Genomic DNA, 22,164 nt, shown 5'->3' with positions numbered 1-22,164 from the left:
GGAAAGGGGACATTGTGAGACCCAGAGGATATTGAAAACTTTCCAGAATTTTTATGAGGGCACAGGAGTATCATTCTTCTCTCTGGTTAGATGATTCTGTATCTACTTGTGAACTTAATATGGAGCTTCCAGGGACAGCAAAGTAGAAATTGCATTTACAAGAGGGCTTCAGTAGAGATTCTTTCTTTATATTAATACATTAAAGAACTGTAATTCAGGAGCAGAACTAATTCAGGAAGTTTTGTCAATGTGAAACCAATATATATGGTATATATGGCACAGTATATGCTGGAAAACATGACCTCCTTTGTCATGGTAGCTAGATAACTGAAAGTGCATTGAGCTATTTTTGTACAAGTATCAATAGTTTCTGGTTTTGGGGTGTGTCTTCTCCTGATGAGCCAGAAGGCAAGAACCCCTGAGGACCAAAGGACTCTTTAAGAGTCATCTTTACTAGGATATTTCTTCTGTGCTGGAGAGTAGTTTAGTGAGGGATTTCAATAAAAATCTAAATTGCTTCAGAAAATAAAAAGAGCAGTGCCAGTGTTGCTTCTTAACAGTAGATATTGAAATAAGAAGTTGAAAACCAACTTTTGATCTTTAGCATCTTTAGTCTTTCTTAAGATCTTTTTTAGTCTTCATGCTATAGACGTGAGCTCAAATCTTAGGACCTAGATAAATTTCAGGATGCAGTTTTTCATTTTGTCCATTTCCTTCAGTTGTCTCACCTGGATCTGGTATTATTTATTATTTTCATTAGTGACTTGGAGTTAGCATATGATTAAATATCAGGATGATACTAAAGCTTGTGTTTCCTGGACAGCAGACATAACAGCTTGATGCTGCTGGAAAGCGATGATCTCATTTCCCTCTCCCTGTTCTTGGATGCAGAATGCCCTCTCCTTTGTTTGACTTTGGCATTTGTTAGGCTCTCTAGATCAGCTTAATTCACTGAATTGGGAGGAAGGCTTCTGGTTTTATTTGCTTTTCTGGATTAAAGTGGCTTTCACTGAGCCTCAGAGGCTATTGGGCAGTCTCAGAAATAAGCAGAATACATTCATCATAGACAAATAGAAGGTTTTATGGTTAGACAAAAGTAACCAACTGCAGGAATGCAGCTAAGCAGCAGTCAATAGAAAAAGATCCAAGTTAAAGTATCATAAATGAAAATGATTCAGCAAATGTCAGACCATTGCAAAAAAAGGGCAGCGTATTTGGACACATAGTTATATACGTACGTATGCATGTACACGCACTGTGAAATATAACACACATGCAGATTAATTCTTTCATCCTCACTTAGTGCTGGTAAAGTTTTAACAGCAAATCTCTGATCAGTTTTTGACTGAAGACTTTCTTTCCTTACCAGCAGTTGTCTGTTTTTTCCATTTTATTTTTGTTTTTACTTAAAAAAAAAAAAATACATAAACAAATAAATATGGTATATTGTATCAAGATAAAGTGAACCCAGATCTTCTATGAAAACAGAGCAAACCATTGGCTTTCACGCTCTTTCCCCCCCCACACAGACACTTATAATCACTAAGAAGCTGCAAAAATGTAGGCAGTTGGCCAGATTACCTAGGAAGTGATGTTTCTTTGACAGTCTGAATTCACAAATGTTATGTGAGATCATTGATGGGGATGTTTGAAGTTCTTGTTTAGAAAAACAGAAAAGCTTTCATGCATTTGCTTTTGTGTACATAGCTACATGAAATATTTTATATGTAGTTTTTATGAATGTCATAAATTCTTTTATAAAACACGACTATCTAAGGTGCAGACAGGACATACTTTTCAGCATTATAATATCCGTTTCTCCTGCAAAAGTTATACATAATTAGTGAAGGAAAACAGGAAAGAGGATTTAACAACTTAAAATTCAGAGGCCTGAAATGTTTGTTAACTCAGTTTGGTACTCAGCAGGAATTTTTTAAATAAAAGTTGTTATGATTTCTGTTTTTGTTTGAGGCACATTTATAAGTATTATTAATAATTTTTTTCATGATAATTGTGTTACAGATTATACCAAGTTGTTTAATTTAGAAGTTACTGATGATACAGAATCTGTGAATCCTTCTTACAGAATGTATTTCTTAGTCTCATCATAGTATTCTTTTCCCATAGTTTCCCTTGATGTTTATGTAACAACAGAAGACTGTTATATGGGGAAGTTCTATCCTACTGTTGTTATCTTTCAGTTAGAAAACATCTCAGTCATACCAGTTTCTCATTTTCTCTTGAGCTGACGTTACGTGATGGAAGAGTGTTTTCATTTTTGAACTCTGTGATTATCCACTCAGTAGAAAATGGATCTTTCACCTGCAGTGGCAAATAGTTCTCTGTTTTTCATAAAGATGAGAACACCTGCAACTTTACTCAAGTATGCTATATATTGAATTTTTTCTTTTTATTTCTAGGAAATTTTCTAATGGCAGTAATCTTTCTTGTTATGAGTACTTGATCCAGCATGTTAATTTTTTTTTATCATTTTGCGTGAGATACAGGGATCTGTCGGTGATGTGAGTAGCAAAACTTACATCAACAGTGACAGTTTTATGATGTCTTACGTATTAGGAAGTACGCATTTATTCTCAGAAACTTTATAAGTATCTGGGGAATAATTCTAGTTCAGTGTCTCATTTCAATAGATTTTGAAAACCATATGAATTTGGAGAGATGTTGATTTGTATAAACGATGAATGCTATAACATGAGAACAGGTGCTTGTAGAGTGAAGGAAGGAGAATGAGAAATAGATGATATTTGTATAGTTAGTTAGTTCTCAATTCATAGTTCAGATACGGTAGCCTGATACAACTGCTTACATTAACTTCAAAATTACGTGCTGCCCATTTATTCAAATATTTAAGTGGGGACTATCTCAGACAAGGAAAGACTTTTAACACCTCAGACACAGAAAATACGGCAAGTAAGGAAGTTGTGTTTTGTTATCTTAAATGTTCTTATCAGAGAAGGTGGTGAAACAGTCACATCCTTTATATCTTAATGCCACTCCTGATTTTACTGACTTCTGTCATTATTCACATGTATTTCATTGTATCCTCTTACTCTGAGGACAGAAATTAATATTTACACATCAGAAGAGGTATATATTTCAAGTTACAAAGATTTATAAATCCACAAGATTTGAAAACACTGTAATTGTACCTGCTGTTTTACAGTACATGGTATATACCAATTTACCAGTATGTGAGAAAGACTCTATAAAAACAGTTCTGTTTCTTACTCGGGAGTAGTATTTGTATTATTGAACACTTAACTTTTCTGAATAGAAGCTTGTCCGATAAGCAGTTAGTCATCTGTATCACTGGCATCAATGAATCATCAATGAATGACAAAAATTACTAGCTATGGGAGTTCATAGGGTGATACGCAGTTACAAAGCCCCATTTTCCCTTACCGCAGGCAATCCATGTAGAAGAGTGACACCTGTGTGTTGTCTGTGAATTCACCCGTCAGGGGAATTCTGGGGATTGAGTTTATTCCTTCAAGGGAGAAACCAGAGACTCAGTACCCCATCCTTAATCTTCATACCCCCTCACAAGGTAAGGGATGTCCATGTTCAAGCCTCTTGTTGCTGTACTACTGGGCTTTTCCAGCTTCCTGCTTCTTGTCCTGCTGTTTTTTGCAGGATCCACTGGGGCCTTATGTTTGTTGTTTTAAACAGCACTTTTTAAATAGATACGATATGTAATTATCCCCCAGTATTTGCAAAACACACAGATTCATAGCAATGTATTTTGTGTCTGAAACAGTTTGAGTCTTTTCATTTGGCAAACAATTGTTTGTTTATTTCTGATGAGGATTGAATTTACCATTTGTCTCTTATTTTTATTCTGGTATTTAAGCATCATCGCTGCTGTTATTTTACTGATAATTAGTATTCTGGTTAAATATTATCAGTAACATACAGCATATACCTAAAGTGTCACTTCTCAGCAGTCCTTTATGAACAAATTTGGGTTTGCTTGGGATTTTTTTCTCCTATGCATGTATTTGCGTGTATTTTATCAGATACTCATTTGTACACACAAACACACAGTCTGCAAAATTACCTTAAGTAATTTGATTTTAACTCAGATATAAGGCTTCAAGAATTGATAATGTCTGCTTATCAAAGCAATTGATAGTCCTGATTATTTATGATATTTGCTATTTATTAAAATTACTTCTTTCAATTTGGTGTAATACTTAAATGCTACTAATATTTTAATAATACAAGATCCCTGGCTATTTGCATATGCTTAAAACCACTGAAAGTCTATGTCTAATATCACAGAAAAGGCAAAAATAGCAGCATTAAAACACCATTAAAATAATATTTTACAAAAATATAATCAAATTTGATTCCAAGTGTTTTAAGGAGTTTATGATCTGAATAGCATAGAAAAAAATCAATGTTAAAATTAAAGCTAAATTTAAAATGCTGCGAGTGTGTCCCCTTAGCTGATGCAAATTGGCATGGAACTTCCTAAATAAATATGTTAAATGGTATGTACAGTATAATATGTAAAGGTAAATATTTAAGAGATTCATAAATCAGACTGCCCTGAGCTTTAATTGCATTTAAGCATATGCACAATTTAAAGCCCTGGGAATTCATCACATAGATGAAATTACACAAATTTTATATCTCTTGATTAGAGTAAAAATAATTGGAAAGAATAAAAATTACTATAATTTTATATAGTCACATACCTGAAACTGCAATTCCAAATGGTTAATAATTTTCCACGGCTTTTAACCTGGTTTCCTAATGTTTTTTGCAGTCACTCTGTGCATGTCTTTCTGTTCTTACCCTTTCACACCTTTTCGCCCCCTTTTGAACCTCTGATCCAACTCCCGTTGAAAGAGAAGTCTCAAAGACTACTTTCAGCTAAGATCAGCGAGGGCAAAGGAAGATGTGGCAGAGGCCCGCAGTCTCAGTATAAACAGCAAAAACACATATTGGGACCTAAAATCCAGATGGAATAGGTTCCTTTATGATATGACTGTAGGGGAGAAAAGAATGATAGGTCTGTCTTTTATACATCATAGATGTCTGTCTGCATAAGGCAGGAATTCTGGAGAGTATGTGTTCAGAACTGCATGGTGGTAAGCATAACAGAGACTGTAGAGGAATGCTTATCTGGAATACCAGTACAAAAGAGTATGGATTGTTGAGGGAGAACTGTCACGGGAGAGAAGCAGAAGGTATTGCTTTGTTTAGCAGAGATGCATATCTTCATTCAAAGGTCCAGATCAGAGAAGAATTATATTTGCTGGAATTCTCGGAGTGATGATAGGGGAGGAGAAGGTGGGTGCTCTCTGCTGTTCATTAAAGACCAGCATGCAAGATGAGTAAAGAAGGCTTTTTGTGAGCAACTAGCAAAATCACCCAACATGTTTTAATTGGATGAAGTACATCTGTTGGAAAGGGAATAAAATCATTGGTCCAAAGGATAGTGGCCAGCACATTCTTGGAAAGCACTGGTGAGAGTTTTTTTATAGAGTAAAAGGGTGTGGTGAGGGTCCTCTTTCATTTGAAGGAAGAGTTGAGAGGGAGAAGGCAGAAAACAGCTTGTCTGAGAGCAATCATGAAACACTGCAGTTCCTTAGAAAACAGCAATCCTTAGAAAGGCAAAGGAGAACTTAAATGATACACATTTCTGTAAACTCCAGATCCAGTTTTGGGCACAGTGTATCAGTTGGGGAAAAGCCAGAGTACAATAACATTAATTAGAAGTATTCGTATGTAAAAAAGGTTAAAGAAGAGTCGATAAAAAGTCTTTTCTGGCTTTTTTGATGAGTAGGGCAAGAAGTAATGAGCTTAAACTGAAGCAGAAAAGATTATATTGATGTAAGGTTAGTTAAAAAAAAAATCAGGAATGACATGGATATCACTTGTTCTCTTTTGAGGCAAATAGACCAGTTGTATTATTTCTCCAAGCCCTTTTTTCTATTGTCAACTTCATTGACTAACCTATAACCTTGATATACATCCATTGAAAAGAAATTATTCACAAGAGACTTGGTGTAGGTAATTTCTTTCCTGATTCTGAAATGGAGTTTCTGCTGGTCTGTGATGGTGCTAATTTATGTTTTGACATGGCTATCCAGCTGCAGGTAAATTGGGGGATTACTGGAATGTCTTACATTTAGTCTCTTTACTACTACTGCAACACCAGAACTGCTGAAATAATGGTGATATACTAAATACAGTGGTTGATGCTGTGCATAAGGTGGTAGGCCCTAATTTCCAAACAAGGTATGAGAAAGCAAGTCATGATGATTCTTCTTTTTGGCAGTGACTTCTTAACTGTTTACATTGATAAAAGGAAAGAAACCCAAAACACTCAATGTGTGAGAGGCTTAACAATAAACAGAGAAGAGTATAATTTGGACCCCTAGGCAGAATGATACTCTCATGACAAAATGTCTTTTGTTAGTACCTAAGATTGCTAGAGCTTGTAGAATCACATAAAAATAATTTTGGTATTTAGAAAAGAATTACAATTGGTCTTCATAGTGTGGTTTCTGCATCACTGTTTTCCTTTTACCTGTTTAAAAAAAAAAAAAAAGGTTTTATCTATTTAAACATATTTTTATATTTGAATGGGACTTTTTTGTATAAATCTAAACAATACTAAATAAAAATATTTTTCTGTGTATTGAATACATACACAGTAATTAGAGCTACTATGTATATTTATCAAACATGCATTCCTTTTGTAATACCTATAGTTGATTTAAATTTTGGACACTTAAATTACTTGATACTAAAATAAATTCGATTTTTTCCTTATTTTTATTAATATATCATTTCAGTACTGCTACCTCATTCTTATTTCCTTAACTTTTATTTTTAGTTCTATTATTGCATGCAGTACTTTCTAAAATGAATATGAGAAGACAAGTTGTAAAGATTACTGTCATCTTGAAGTAGCTTTTATCTTTTTACATTGCAAATAAAATCTGTATTTTTAAATGTGGTTTATATAGCAAAACATAAGCTGAATAATGAAACAGTCATGATAATATTTGCAAACAATTTTCAAATATGATTATCGAGTGTAACATTATATGCCAGCTTCTGTAGTTTGCCATTTGCATACTGCATTAGGGAAGACTGTATAGCTTTCTGCTACTTCTAACTTCATGCTTTTGGGTTTTTTTTTCTCCCCCCAGTATTAAATTATTTTGGATTAATGAAAGTGTCTTTTTACCAGGGCCAAGTTAATGCACATAATTTCATGTCCTGAATCTACATGTGTGTGTCTGTATTTATATGTGTGTATACAGGTAAGTGTAATAATACAGCTGTACAAAGCTGAAAAAACTTCTAGATAAAAGCATAGAAATTATAGGTACCTCATTATTTCTAATCTTCCGCTTTTGCCTTCCCACTCCAACTGTGTTTAATGAGATACGGATGTCTTTAAGCTGTATGTAGAGGCTTGTGAACAGCAATATTTCATGTAGAAGGTACTTTTTTGGTTGTTTAGTGAGTCTCAAGATAATTCAGAATTCAGGACTCGGTGTCCATATCCTTAGTCCTTTTGTGATGTTGACAGTAAGTTATCAGATGGTGTTTTTAGTTCTGTGCATCTGTCTATTACCAATTGCAGTGAAATAAACAGAGAAGTAACCGTTGTCTGTCTGTAATCAACACTCACTAGGGACTACAGTTAAAAGTAAATTACAGTGTGTTACAGTTTAGACTGTGCATGGTGTTACTAATCTCTTGAGCCATCAGATCTTCCTCAGAAAGTGTGTTTAGTACAGTTCAATAAAACATACTTGTGCAAAAACTAGATATTTGCATGAATTCCATTCCACCCAGATACAGCATCAGTGCTAAGGTTTTAGCATATGGAACATTTTAATTTCTAGTTTCACTGTTAATCACTATAGAACTTACCACTCTCTATGGTCCAAATATGACAAACAACCTTGATTTCAGTGAATATTAAGACAACAGGTGAATTAATTCTGTTTTCATAAAGAAATCTAGGTATTCTGTCCCTGTTAACAATAAATCCTCTGCTGAAAACAATATTATGGTTCTGAATGCTTTCCTTCAGTGCAGGTATTCCAGAGTTCTGTAATTAATTTTCCTGTTAAGAGCATTTCATAGTGTATGTCCTTCTTCCTGATATAATGACTCTCTGTATTTGTTTAAAAATCATATTTTGGTTCAGAATCTTAGAATTTTCCATAAGATGTCTTTTAAATTAATTGCAGTAATGTGTGTTTTTTTTCTTTTTTTCTTCTTCTTCTTTTTCTTTCTTTCCAAGACCAGTAATGGAGGAAGCTGGTTTAAACTCTGCTGAAACGATGCTTCGGTAAACATCTTTTTGGAATAAACTGCACCAATCCAAAAAAAGATATTATGACTTGTAATAGGAAAACATGCATTTTGACTTATTTGCAGCACTGTTAACTTGTGGTGTGGTAAAACATTAGTTTATTCTTCATGTGCTTATTTTTTACAGCCTGTAATTCCAAGCAGTCCTACAAGCAGCTCTACAACCCCAACCAGTACAATGGGCATGTCCTCAAAAATGGAGAACTCTGCACTCCAGGATGTTTTCATTCTGTCTCCTATGTCGGGACTTTATGGCCCCAGGTATTTACCTCCTATTTAACCTGAGGTTTTGAAAGAACAAAATTGTACACTTCGATTTCAATAGACTAATAAAAACAATGCACTTTGCTTTCCCTTGTATGCATATTTAAATATTCAGATTTTTTAAAACAATCATTCAGTTTGCACACAGGGCAGTACGGAGTGGCTGTATGATAGGTGTTATTCCCAATACAGCAATGAGGGTCTAGTGGTATTCAGGATTGTCCACTAATATTTATCAAAATTACGAGCTAGAAATACATTAGGCAGCATTGTTTTGAGAGACTTTTAACTTGCCCTTAGCAGGGTAAAAAATTTGAATACAGCTAGTTTAGCAAAACCTAGTTTGGGTCCTAAATCAGGAAAGCATTTAAAAAACCTCTCAATCATTTTGTTCTGTTTACTCTTATGTGACCACTTGTATTTTATTTTAAAGCATGCACTTCTGCAAGGGCAACATACCCTTGCCATCTCATATTATACCAATTCCTTATGCTTCCTTTCAAATACTAGAAAACTTCTGGATTTTTTTGGGGGGGGCTATAATTCAGTGTTTTAACCAAAACAACAAAACTCAGAATCAGATTTTGCATTTCGCTAAATCCAGTTTCAAATTGGAAATGCAGGCAATATGTTTCTTTTGACAGTTGACTCTAAGTTGCAGAATATTTGCCAATAGATGTAGTCCCACCTTTGTTTCGGTTTTGTCTTACTTTCTTCATGTCTCTATCTGCTATCTTTATCTCAATAATAGAGATAGCCACTCAGTTTATTCCCTTTATTTTTGTTTTAAGGAGACCAAAGTAAGACAAAATCCCTTTTCTCTTGTAACAAAAAAGAAACTTGAAATAGCACTGTAGAGTATCTGTCACATGCAGAATTAGAGAAAGGTCAGAAGAATTGTTAACAAGTAATATGAGGCTGAGGAGGTAATTTTTTTCCATTCCATAGTGAACTTCTGTAGAACAGCACAGTGTTACATTGCTCTTCCCAGCTGGGGAGTAGATCAGCAGACTGTGTTTTGAAGAGTCAAAAACGTGAGGGAAATCATCTGAGCCTGGAAAATACTAGAGTATGCACTGTCAAAGTCAAAGCTGAACCAGGTATATTTTCTTGAAAAAAAGTTTTGAATGCCTCTGATTTCTGAGCTTTAGACCTACAAAGTAGAAATTTTGCCTTGAACTCTTTTACACTTTCAGAAAACATAAACATGAAATTTATGAACAGTCTTCCTCCTGCATTTTTGACTGACTTTTTGACTCCTACAGTTTTGACTGTAATACCTGTCGTGGCAGTAAAAAAACGCACAAAGCTTAGTTTAAGTGTTTGAACTTAACCATTCAAACTGTTTGTACTGTTTTGAACCAATAGCTGGCTTGGCTTTGTTATTTGAGGAAGGAAGCGCCTGTTCCCTTCACTGGATTTCAAAGTTCACTTCGTTAGAACTGAAGTAGAATTCATCTTCTTCTTGGCTTAAGAATTTTCCTCTTTCCAAAAACTGGAAAATATTGACAAGTAGTAATTCACTGACTTGGTCACGGGTTATATGTTGGACTTAACAACCAGAAAAGATTTTGTTTTGGAGAAGCGTATTTTCCTATTTCACTGGTGTGTTTAAAATCTACAGTATATGTTATGTTGTCGCATACTCTAAAAGATTTTATAGTACCTGTGTATCTCTTAGATGTTATAGTTAATTTAGAGCTCAAAAAATGTTTTTAATTTTTGTCTCAGAATCATCAGCCATCACAGGCTTCAAAGGGGAGACTGAAGGAGGGAAGGATTGTACTTTCTTTGACCTTTGTGCCCTTGTTCAGTATCTTACAGAAGCCTAGAATACTAGTCCTCATGGACTGAGAATAACTTGAATTTGTACTTGAGGAATATCCGTCTTCCAGTACAGTACACAGTAACTACAACATCTCAAAGAACACTGGTACTGTAGGGCAAATAACTTTTTATGGTATACTGCTAACTTTGAGAAGTTGCTTATTTGAACTGATACAAAACTTTGAAAAGTATTTATGATATTTAGCCCATCAAGAATTTTCATTAGAAAAGCAGCAAGAATTTTGAATAATATAAATAGTAATATATTTATAATAAATGTCTAAACAGCATTTTGGAAAGATTTCCTGACTTCTGATGAATGGTGACAAGAAAATAATGAATTTTAGTGAATTACATAAGTTGCACTTTTTTAAAGGAAGGTTTTTTTGTAACTTTTATGGTTTGGCTACTTTGTGACACTTTCTTTCCAGTTACTGCTAAATATTCAACATAACTGTTTATCTTGCAGATAAATTGTAACCTAGTGATGATTGAATGAATTTATATTTGTTGAAATTAATTTGGATCACTTGCAAAATTTCTCACGTATAACAGATTACGGGACATTTTTCCATTTGTAGTGTTTAGGAGAGACAGGTGGTACACTTTAGCTTTATCATTAAATGGCTAATTTCCCCCAAATCTTCTGATTTAATGTTTTCAGGGATGAAATTGGAATAATGTCTTGTGATGACATCAGCAAATTTGGAAAGTCTGGAATGAAAGGCTCTGAGTCTCCTAGCTATTTTCTGGATCATGAAAGTGGGAAATACTACACCTTAATTGAAAGTGAAGGTCATCCTGTGGGCTCTGAGTATGAGCGAAGCAGAGCTACAGGAGTGCGGAGAAGAGAAAAAACACCTACTCATGGTAGGCTTGATTTCCTGACATTTCTAAATTGACTAGATTAACAAATTGTGTTATTAACACTGCATCACTTCCCAAAACTCTGTTATTCTTTCTTAGACTATGACCTGGTGGCTGTGAATATTAGGCAAAAATTTCTGTGAAGAAATACTAAGTATAAATAGGAACTAGCATATAAAAGTTATTTATAAACTTATTCTGCAGTGTATACTTAAAATTTGGGGTGATATTTAAGTTCATATTATTTGGATAGATAGCATCTTCACTTGCCAGATTTCATTCAGAAGCTCTTGGAGATTACTCTAGTTGCAACCTTCTGGACTTACAGGGGAGGACCTAAAAAGACTGATTAGTGGTATGAAAGTCTCTGTGAGAGGTAATGCCTTCCAAAATTCAGCACTGTGTTAAATAAATATAATTACATGAATAGCATCCTAGGATGAATTTGTTAATGCTAGAAACATAGTTCAAAATAGTGACTGCTTAAATATGTAAGATGCTATTATAACAATAATAAACTCTAATCTTATGTAGAAATTTTGTTTGCTTGTAAATCTGGATAGGTGTACTGGTATACATACATATATATGTTTATATAAAAGGTGCTGTTGAAAATTAATGTTTGGGTTTTTTTTTTTAGCTTGTCGGTTAAAATTGATGTTCTTGGTATTTGGTGAATTTTAGAATGATATTCCTGAAACATAACAGTGTATTCTTTATTTGTATGTATTGCTTTTATTTTCAGGACAGTAATTTATTTTGCAAGTTTTACAGACCTTTAAGATAAAAGATTTCATTTAAAAAACTATTTGCCGTGTAATTATATGTGAATTTGATTATGCAAATGACATTATTGCTGTGTCATTCCCCACAGAGAAAGGAATGACTCCCCTTGCTCATAACATTCTCTGTTGGAAGGTTCTGTCTTTTGATAGATATGTGATGCCATCAATAAGTTCTTCATTCACATACTCTGAGGCTGTTTTTTTCCTTTCTCTTGTATCATTAAAAAAATTCCTAAATAGTTTTGTCTTGGAAGAACAAAAATCACTCTCACAAGCTCAGAATAGCAAAGAAAAACGTGTCTGTGAAGAAGTGCTGATGGATGTAGGTAATAAAAACATGTTGCAATTCAATGGAGATAACACCCAAAGGAAGTTATAGCACAAGATCCAATAACAGCTGTAACAGGAAAAACAAAGAAACCTCAAAGTACTGTAGACACTGATATTGTTACTCTGCCATAAAATGGGTTTAGTCTGGTGCAGGATTTGATGACATGGATGTTACTTTTAAATGCAGTTTCATTGCTGCTTTCAATTATTTGTACTTAGAGGCTGTGCAGTTTTCTCTTCACTGTGTTCAGACTTGAAAACCTTCTTTTCACCATAAATGTTACAAGAGATAGCGACTGACTACCACAAATGATGAAACAGATACTGATAATTAAGACATGCAAGTATGACTTTTCCTCTGTCAGTAAATTTGTTTCTTGGCTTTTTTTGTTTTTATTTTGTTTTGTTTTGTTTTTTAATTATATTAGAGATATCTATACCATAGTTTACATAACGTACCTGGGTTAAGGTCTAAGCTGCATTACTCTTTTGCTAAGTTCAGCTAATGAAGGATAGCCAAGTTAGTTCTATAGTTTCCCCTGCGATTTCTAGGGTTGAGAGGGTTGAATTCAAGTCTGGAAATGTGACAGCTGCAGGGGTATGTAAAATTACACCAAGCTGCAGTGATAATTCTGTAGTAGCTAGAGTTTTCCCCAAGAAAGGATATTGAACTTTCTAAGTGATGTTAGCTTTCTGTTATTCTAACAGTTTGAAAGCAGTCTTAGCTTATGTTTATCAAGTAAATGGGACTTAAGTATTTTGCTAACTGCAGCTGAGTTTATGCTCAAAAATGGCAAAATTTCAACTGTAGAATGGACAGGATGGTATTTAAATACTACCCTTTCTTTTTGAGAATAGGGAGATTTTAACAGATCTTTTATATACGTAGAATATTTTTAGTAACTTGTACAACCATAGACTTGATGCTTGAAAGAGTTGTAATCTTGTTAACATTGAAGTGTAGGACTCCATTTTAATGCCAGTGACATTCAGTCTTTATCCCACTGATAAGCCACAACTTTTTATAATAAAAGTAGAATGAATGAGAAATCTGAACTGTGATTTAAATTGGAGCCAGATGGATGGATTTGGCTTGCTTTCATAAAATTATGTTGCATGATGACTTCTAATTTAAAATGCTGGAGGCTGTTCTTGTAATACCTGAGTTTCCGTTTATGCTTACAATGGACCATTCTGTCTGACTTGCTGTAACTTTGAGAGATTTTTTGAAAATCTGGAAGGAATTTGATTTTAAAGTCTCAGAAATGTATATTTGTTCCTTTTAAAATAATTGTTAAACCAGGATTTTTTTAAACTACAGATGAAACTACTCCGTTAATTAACACATTTTCAAATCTGAATTTTGCTCTGGTTCTAGTACAGTGCATGTTGTGTATTTTTTGATTTAAGGTGTACTTTTGCATCATCAAAATAACTATGTCTTTCTATGAAAAGACAGGATTTAGGGTGGATCCAAGTAACATGTATCTGATGCTGGAACTAGTTAGCCATGGGAAAAAATAGGGAAAATAAAGTAAAACTTCGGAAATCTTTCATGATTGAAAAAACCTTTGCATTGTTGCTAGGACTTGCACAAACTGCAGTTCAGAAATTCCTGACATGCTTTTACCAGAATTAAAGTGGTTATCAGGAACTAGTGTCTGTTGCAGCTGGTACATGGAATGATACTCAGGCAGAAGAGACCCTGAGTATTGATAATATGTGCAAAACCCAAGCAGGCAAATAAGTCCATTTTCCTTCAGCTTCTCAAACCATCTGTGAAAGTTAAGCTTTTATTTATAATAGTATTTGCATTACACCTTTTCTAAGATTTATGATCTAAAATTAGTCTTATTAGTCTGACTGTAACGTGGGTATTTAGAGTTCTTGTGGCAATACCAGTCAAATCCCTAGATTTGTTTGTGTTAGACAAAAATGTCATGAATCAGTTTTTTTTTTCTTTCCATTTCTAGTCTTTTATTTATACACAGTAATTTTCTCATTCAGTGGTAAATACGCAAGTTGTGATGCTATAACAGTTTATAGGTAGCTTGAGTAGTCCAGAAGGTATACATAAGGGCCTATGGTGGAGGCAAAAAAACGTACTCTAAAAAAAAAAAAGAAAATGGAATGATTCTGTATTTCAGTACCAGTATTTCAGTCTCCTTTATGTTTCCAAACTAGCTTTTTGGAGCTCTACTTTTACATTTATTGCCTTGTATTCTTTTATCACATAAAACGAGACTCAAGATAATGTATGAAGAACTACATTTTTTATGTTTAGCATAATATTCTGACAACAGTTACTGACTTGGACTGTGCAGGAGATTCAGACTTCTTTGAGACAAATGTTTCTTAAGGTTATCTCCTGGGTTCCAGGACTGCAGCCCTATACAGCATGCACAATGAGAGTGCTTGACTGGGTGCCTAAAGAGCCAGGCTTTGAGATCTGCTTTCCGGCAATCCAAGTTTATCTGTTACTTTTAATATAAATATTCTCTGCTGTCATATTAAATGGCTCAGGTGCCTGAGCAGTGATTACTCTGGAAATTTCTGAAAAAGAGCTTGACAAAATACTGCTGTTAGGCTCATATTGGGAGGCCTTTCTATAGATGCAACTTCCCTCTAACTCTCAGTCTCTGTTAAGACATCCCTTTAAGGACAGGAATGTGAGCCTGTTTTTCTTATCTCCCTACAAAATCTGAAGTATTTTCTGGTCTAACTGAACTACATACCCAAATCATATAAGCTTTTAAAAATCCCTGAAAAGGGGATTAGCCTTAGACTTAATTAGTTAACTATGGAGTTGTTCTGTAATTCCTTTCAGTGTCTGAATATTTTTCAGATGCTTGTGACAGGCAAGTAAAGCAAGCAGTTCTGAAGCCAACAGCTAGTCTAGCTATGTATATAGTACAACTCCAGGTTTTCAGAGAACATTTTAACTGTTAGTACTAAAACTGTATTTATTGTAGATAATTCTTTCCCATTTGCTTGGAGAAGAACTTTGAATTAAAATCAGTATTACACAAAATAATTTCTTGGTTTGGCCTGTGTGTTTTCCAGGTTCGCATCTCACCTTTTGATTATGCTGTGGCAGCTGGCATTTATCTGTTACAAATCTCTCCAGGGATTAGACATTTCTTCTCTTGTCCAGAAATACTGCTAAGTTTTCTTACATTGATCTCCTTTTGCTATGTGCCTTCTTAAGTTCGTATTTCTGTTTATCTCCTAATCTGTATTTATTTTTCATTCTTTTCCATATTAATGATTCTTAGCTTTGTTTGATATCTTGTTGGTTGTTTTCTTATTAATACTGTTCTTTTAAGACCAAATTCGAAATTAGGAATTAAATACTAAATTTCTATTTAAAAGTAGTTTCAACTGTTAGGGAGATAAGGAAACTACATATAGTTCCATACGGTTATACCGTAACTTTTAGGGTATTATTGAAAGTATAGTATGGGAAAATCTCTGTGCTTTAGGTATATTCATTACCAGCTAAATTTTCAGGAAATCATGTTATCCAGAAACTTACTTTTCTTATATGCCTGTTTGTTCTTAAATCCTCTTCTCAGTTTAGGTGCCTAGGCCTGTAATACTGTTTTATCATTATTGGCATTACAAAACCCATGCCTATCTATGAAACTTGATCAAATAGAACAATAATAAAGTATATAATACAAGTCTGTAGCTAAATTTATACGTGCTCGTAATCAGATTTATTCATTTTTACCTATACTAAACACAGCTACAGTGATTGTCTCAGAAATTCTACAAAGGAGCTTGTGTTTCGTTTTTGTTCCATTTTTATGTTCACAGCTACAATGATATTTTCACACTCACTGGTAATATCTTATTGATCTTTGAGCTTTTTTAACCATTTGTTTTTGCAGAATCTTAAAACTGGAGATCCACTGTGCTCATAATTACTTTTGGTAAACAATACACATATTACTCTTTTCAGGTAAATAAGGCCAATGCTACCTGTATAAATGGAGATGTGATGTTGAAACCAAAATTTTTAAAAGAAAATGGAATTCTTTTTAAAGAAAAATCCTGACAATTAATACTAAAGTGCCTTTTGTTGTATGGGTCTGTTTTTAAGATGATTCCTGGAGAAAAACAGTAGTGGTGAAATTTGATTTTTGTAGGCAATAAAAGGAATAGAGTAATAAAATAAACACTCCTTCATAATATCAGTGTTTTAAATGGATTTCTGTCACTATCAGATCAGTAGCTAAAGAGCTATATTTGGAAGATTGCTGAATAACAAACTCCATCAGCACGCAAATAATGCAAAAAATACTTTGTTTTTAGTAATAAACCTGAGGTAACTGGTAATGAAAAAGAAACTATTATTCATTTTAAATTCTGTGATTATCTTAAAAACAGAATAGTTGGACAGTAACTGCTTGTAGAAAATAGCTTGCTTTCTAAAGAAGCACTCTACAAACTTAGTCAGCTGCCATGTGGAAAGAGAAGACTTTGGATTTATTGGTCGGACAGGACTTAACCTATAATCTAGAGGGTGCGTTTCTGTGTTCACTGATAGTGCTGCACACTGACAAGGCCAAAGTGCTAATACTTTATAGTCAGCTTTGCAGTACTCCTAGTTTAATGGCCTGCTGTGTTCTACTGATTTCATAGCAGAGAATGAATAGTGCACATAAATGTCTTCCAGCTGTAGTGTCATAACATCGTATTAATTAAAACTCTAATGTCTGAATCTTCTTTTTTTGTTGTTGACAAACTGTATTGCATATTTTCTTTTTAAGGCACTTGAAATTAATCTTACTTGAAACTATCAGACCTTCTCATTACTCATCATGTAGTTTTCCAGATCGGATAGGTCTTACTGTTTGAGTGTTAGATACAAAATGTTTTAGCTGTATTAATAATCTTTGTAATTGTACTAAAGCATATTAGTCTGTTTAAAAACAGCTTATTATACAGAATCACAGAATAGTTGGCTATGGAAGGGATCTCTGGAGATCATCTGCTCTAAGCTCCCCTGCTCAAGCAGGGGTCAGCTAGAGCAGGTAACCCATGTCCAGTTCGGTTTTGAATGTCTCCAAGGATGGAGACTCCACAGCCTCTCCAGGCAACCTGTTCCGGTGTTCACCCACCTTCACAGTAAAGAAGTGCTTACTTGTGTTCAAGTGGAATTTCCTGTGTTACAGTTTGTGCCCAATGCCTCTTGTCCTGACACCATTGAGTCGGGCCTCATCCTCTTTACACCCTCCCTTCAGATATAAACATTGATAAGATCCCCTCAAGCCTTCTCCAAGCTAAACAGTCCCAGCTCTCTCAGGCTGTCTGTGTGAGAGGTGCTCCAGTACCTTAGACATCAAAGTCCCTTTGCTGGACTTGCTCCAGTAAATCCATGTCTGACTTGTGCTGGGGAGCCCAGCACTGCACCCATCACTTCAGATGTGGCCTCACCAGCGCTGAGTAGAGGGGAAGGATCACCTCTCTTGACCTGCTGGCAGCACCCTTCCTAATACAGTCCAAGATGCCATTGGCCTTCTTTGCCATCTATTTAATGAGAGAGGAAGTTTTTATAGGAGAAAGTTTAAAGATAAATGCAGAAAGTGAGTAAAATTACTTGTGAATGTAATACAGAAGTCAGTGGTACTTGAGTCAAATTGGTATAACAAAGAGGAGAATCTGGCATATATTAGTGTTTAACTGATTGTGAAAGCTGCAGCTTTAATAATGTATAGGTGCTGATAAAAAGGACTACTCTGAAGGGTTGTGTCATGTTCTAATTTACAGTAATTACGTACTCTTCAGACTTTTATTTTAAATCTTCAAAAATTATATTGGTTCATCTTGAATTGTTTCCAGGAGATTTAAGACCTGTTTCTATGCCTACTGAGTACACCTGGACAGGGGAGTCAAAAGAACAAAACGTGTACAAGAGGGGAAGCAGAGGTGAGTGGTTTTTTTTCTTCTCTGCTGTTCTCCAAGACTTTCTTCTTTGTTACTTAGGAAACATGAAAATGTCATCACAGGAACCAAACTTTTTGGTGAGTGCCACAGAGAATACAAAAGAGCCTGTGTGGTATCTGGGTTGTTGTGTTTGTATTCCTGAAGATTAAAAAGTTTGTATTAGTTGTGAGGGATTTATTTTATCTAATTCTATTATGAAGGAAGATAAACATCAAGGGTTAAAAGAGACTATAATATTCAGATATATGCTGATAGCAGTCATAGTTCTTAATCTTTACAGTTTTGGACAAAAAGTGATATTATAGATGCAAGATAATGACCTTTGAGACATGTTTTGATGAATATGGATGAATATTGGAAACATGAATCAACAAGTGTGTTCAGATTAGCAGTCCTAATGATATAAGCTTCCACTGATTTCACTGGGAATTACGAATTTTCGAAGTGTGGTGATAGCAGAGTACCTAAAGGTTTTAAAAAAACAGTGTTTCAAGGCATAAGTATAATTTCAGTTTTATTTGAAAGATGCAGCTTACAATTTTTTCTTTAATTTTCTCTATTGCTGATGCTAAATATAAAACTTAGTGGTAATTTTTTTAGAGGGGATGGGGAAGGTGAGTGCCAGTTATGTTTCAGCTTTGTTCCAACTCAAAAATATGAGCACATACTACATTGTTATGAAATAGTTCCGAAAAAAATAGGTTATATTGCTTTCATCTTTCACTAGCATTTCCTTTTAAACATTTATAAATATGTATCTGTTCAGTAGACTTACGCTCTAAAAATCAGTTCCATTTTTTGGTGGGTAAAATAGACTTTAAATCATTATTTATAGACTTGTCTAATGTATGCAACCTAAAAGTATTTATGCTCTTAAAAATGAAAGGATGCTAATCTAAGCTAAATTGTGTAAAGATGCTACAGTAACCTTGGTATTACCCATTATCCACCTGTCTGAAGGAGGTCATCACCAAATATCCCCAGACAGACTACAGCAGAAGAGAATTTCTTCAACTGGTGCTTACAGAATGCAATGTAAATTGCATTAGAAATAAAAATTAACTACTTCTGTGTTGTCTATTATTAGTCTATGCTCTCACTGGAGAAAGGTTTCCATTTTGTTGTCCTTCTTTCTTACCTTTTGGCAGGGAGGGGATCTTGTGCCTGCTGCAACCCTACCTTCTTTTTGGAGAGAAGGCTGAGGATTCTTGAATAAATACTGTTTTGTCAGAATCTTTGATGCACAGTGTGGATAGCTAAGAGGAGCACAACTTGACTACTTGCAGTATAATAAAATTGAAAGATACTGTTGAACATTTTTACAGGATTTAAAACCTTTTTCAGTACTTTTCTATTCCAAAAGAAATTAAGTTTCATCTGAGGCAGACTTCACTGATTTAGTCCAAATCTTAGTACTTACCTTGCTTTAAATTTTATGAATGAAAACATGTGAATATGCAAAAGAGACTGGATAAGTAAAAAAAAATTCTGTAAACATTCAGTTGAATCATATTTTTAATACATGTTAAAAGTGTGTTTGTCATCCATTACTGATTCTGCTGTATTAGGAAGAAAACTGTTATCTACTGAACTACCTTTGGCTACGTTTATATTTTTTTAGGCAAGCCATGTAATGTGGCTAGCTTCATATTATTTGTAGTGCAAGGACCTGGATGTGCCCCGCCATCTTTCCTGTGCCTAGGTTTTATGCCAGCAGAACTGCTCAGTTTGCTCTAGGTTGGAAGCCTGGTACGAATAAGCCAGCAAATGTGCAGAGGAAACGGAGCCACAGCTGAAGCGGGGAATTAACCAAGCTGACAATACAGATGCAGCCAAGATCGTTTTCCCCCCAGTTGTACATAACCTTACAGTTTCATGTAGACTTTTGCCTGACTTGCCTTTGAGACATCATCTGAGATGGTTTGCAGTTCTTGTCATATTCAAGATACATGACATGCGCTGCCTATCCCCTATCCACAGGGCCTGTTGCTTTGTTACAGGAAGAAATCCTATTTGGCCTGGTCTGATTTTTCTTGATGAGTCTACACAGACTGGCATTCATGTTCTTGTCATTTTGGTGCTTCAGAAATGATTTGAAACTGCTCATAATGTATAGAAATTGAAATTTTACTTTAAGATGTATGTCTCTGGTGCTTCCTGTTTCTACTTTTCAAAGTTATAATTACCCTTTCGATATTATTCTGAGGTCTAATCAACTGTACCACTGTAGCTGTTTATGAGACTGTGTTGGGAACCAGCTCAGGAAACAGATTAGGAGTTAGTAGCCCCCGAGGTTGGGGGGGGGGGGGGAGGATTCATTTTTATTTTTAACTCTGTTTCCTGATCTAGTTCATAGCATAGCTCCACAAATAGCTCTGTCAGTTCAACCAAGTAAACAGCATGTTGCAGTGTAAAGTTTGGAAGGAGGAAGCTAGGAGCTGGGGACACATTAAAATATCATTGCCACTAAACATTTTGTATAATATAATTATGACTTGAGTCTTTCCTCCACACACCGTTTCATTAAGCTCAGATATGTTCTCATTTTGCTGTTGATATTCAATGATCTTCATATGATTGAAAATAACAAATCATATGTTTTCTTAAAATTGCTAGTGAAGAGGGCATTCCATTTTGCTGAGAAATTATTGATCAGAATTTTGAAGCAGTTCTACATTAAAACAAAAATATTTTGTTTGAAAAACCAAATTTTTATTCATGTTTCCTATTATATTTTATTAAAATGAAATGCTTTTCATAGTTACACACAATAGAATGTTGTTAGAAAACTGGAAAATCAAAATGCACCATTCTGAAAAGATGAAAGCAGGATATTTCAGTCTTATGAAAACTGTAAAAAGATACTGTTCAGAACAAAATTTTTCTGCTTTCAGCATACAAAAAAATGCGTCAGGAGAGAATTGAAACAGAAAATTTGCATCCAGCCCTGCAAAACACTTTTCCCCAGTTGGCAATAATCAGAGGTCTTCATGTTACAGTCCTTGCTGAGCAGGATTTGGGGTAGTCTGTTACTCAGGTCTGCAAAAGAACATTTAAGGTCCCTATTTTAAGCAAGTGGCAAATTTATTTCTTTAGACTACCTGTTCTTTTCATTAGGCATCTAACATGCTTTCCCTTTTTATGTCCTGAAAGAATTAACTATGTTCCATAATTCAGAATTTACAGAGTAAGGTGTTCAGAAACACTGTCATGAAGATAAGATAACGATTTACAATTTGAGGAAGAATCCAGAAGCAGTAATTTGTTTTGTGGATTTAGATTTGCATTCTTAAAATCCAGGAATTTGTTAACAAACAAAAATCAAAAATGTTCAAGATTCATCTCAACATCCCATCTCCATCTGTTTTTGAGGGGGAAAAAAAAAGTAAAGTATTATACATTTGCATTTCAAGTTACCATGTTGTTTTGCAGTGTTAGTGGGCCACCATGCATTTAATAGGGGTTGTTTTCCATGACAACAGGTACTTTGAATCAATGTGAAAACTGAGAAATCAGCTGTGCTGTATTTCCCTTGAATTTCTTAAGCACATTTTAGATAACATTCAGTTGAAGCAAACTTTGTGTTATGACTTGAGTTTGAAATACAGCACAACAGTAATAGTAAACTTGCCTAAGATTAAAATAAGCTTCTCATAAAAGAAAACAAGGCTTTATTTTTAGCCTGTAGTAAATGTAAATATTTATGACTGTAGGAATGAAACCCAGATTTTCTGTGTTTCTTTCATCTTGTTTCTTTTTTTCTTTCTCC

General features: G+C 34.5%; 1 protein-coding gene across 1 annotated transcript in view; it reads left to right on the top strand.

Moving 5' to 3' along the window:
• The window catches only part of LOC106487552 (connector enhancer of kinase suppressor of ras 2-like), a 243,618-nt gene that overhangs the window by 165,493 nt on the left and 55,961 nt on the right, over positions 1-22,164 (top strand). Inside the window, 3 exon segments of the mRNA XM_067303896.1 lie at positions 8,498-8,631; positions 11,126-11,331; positions 18,291-18,376. Of these exon segments, the coding sequence (XP_067159997.1) occupies positions 8,498-8,631; positions 11,126-11,331; positions 18,291-18,376 (426 nt within the window).

This window comes from Apteryx mantelli, chromosome 13 (assembly GCF_036417845.1).
Source record: "Apteryx mantelli isolate bAptMan1 chromosome 13, bAptMan1.hap1, whole genome shotgun sequence".
Lineage (NCBI taxonomy): Eukaryota > Metazoa > Chordata > Aves > Apterygiformes > Apterygidae > Apteryx > Apteryx mantelli.
Note: the sequence above shows the minus strand (reverse complement) of the source record. Positions and strands in the feature narration are given on the sequence as shown.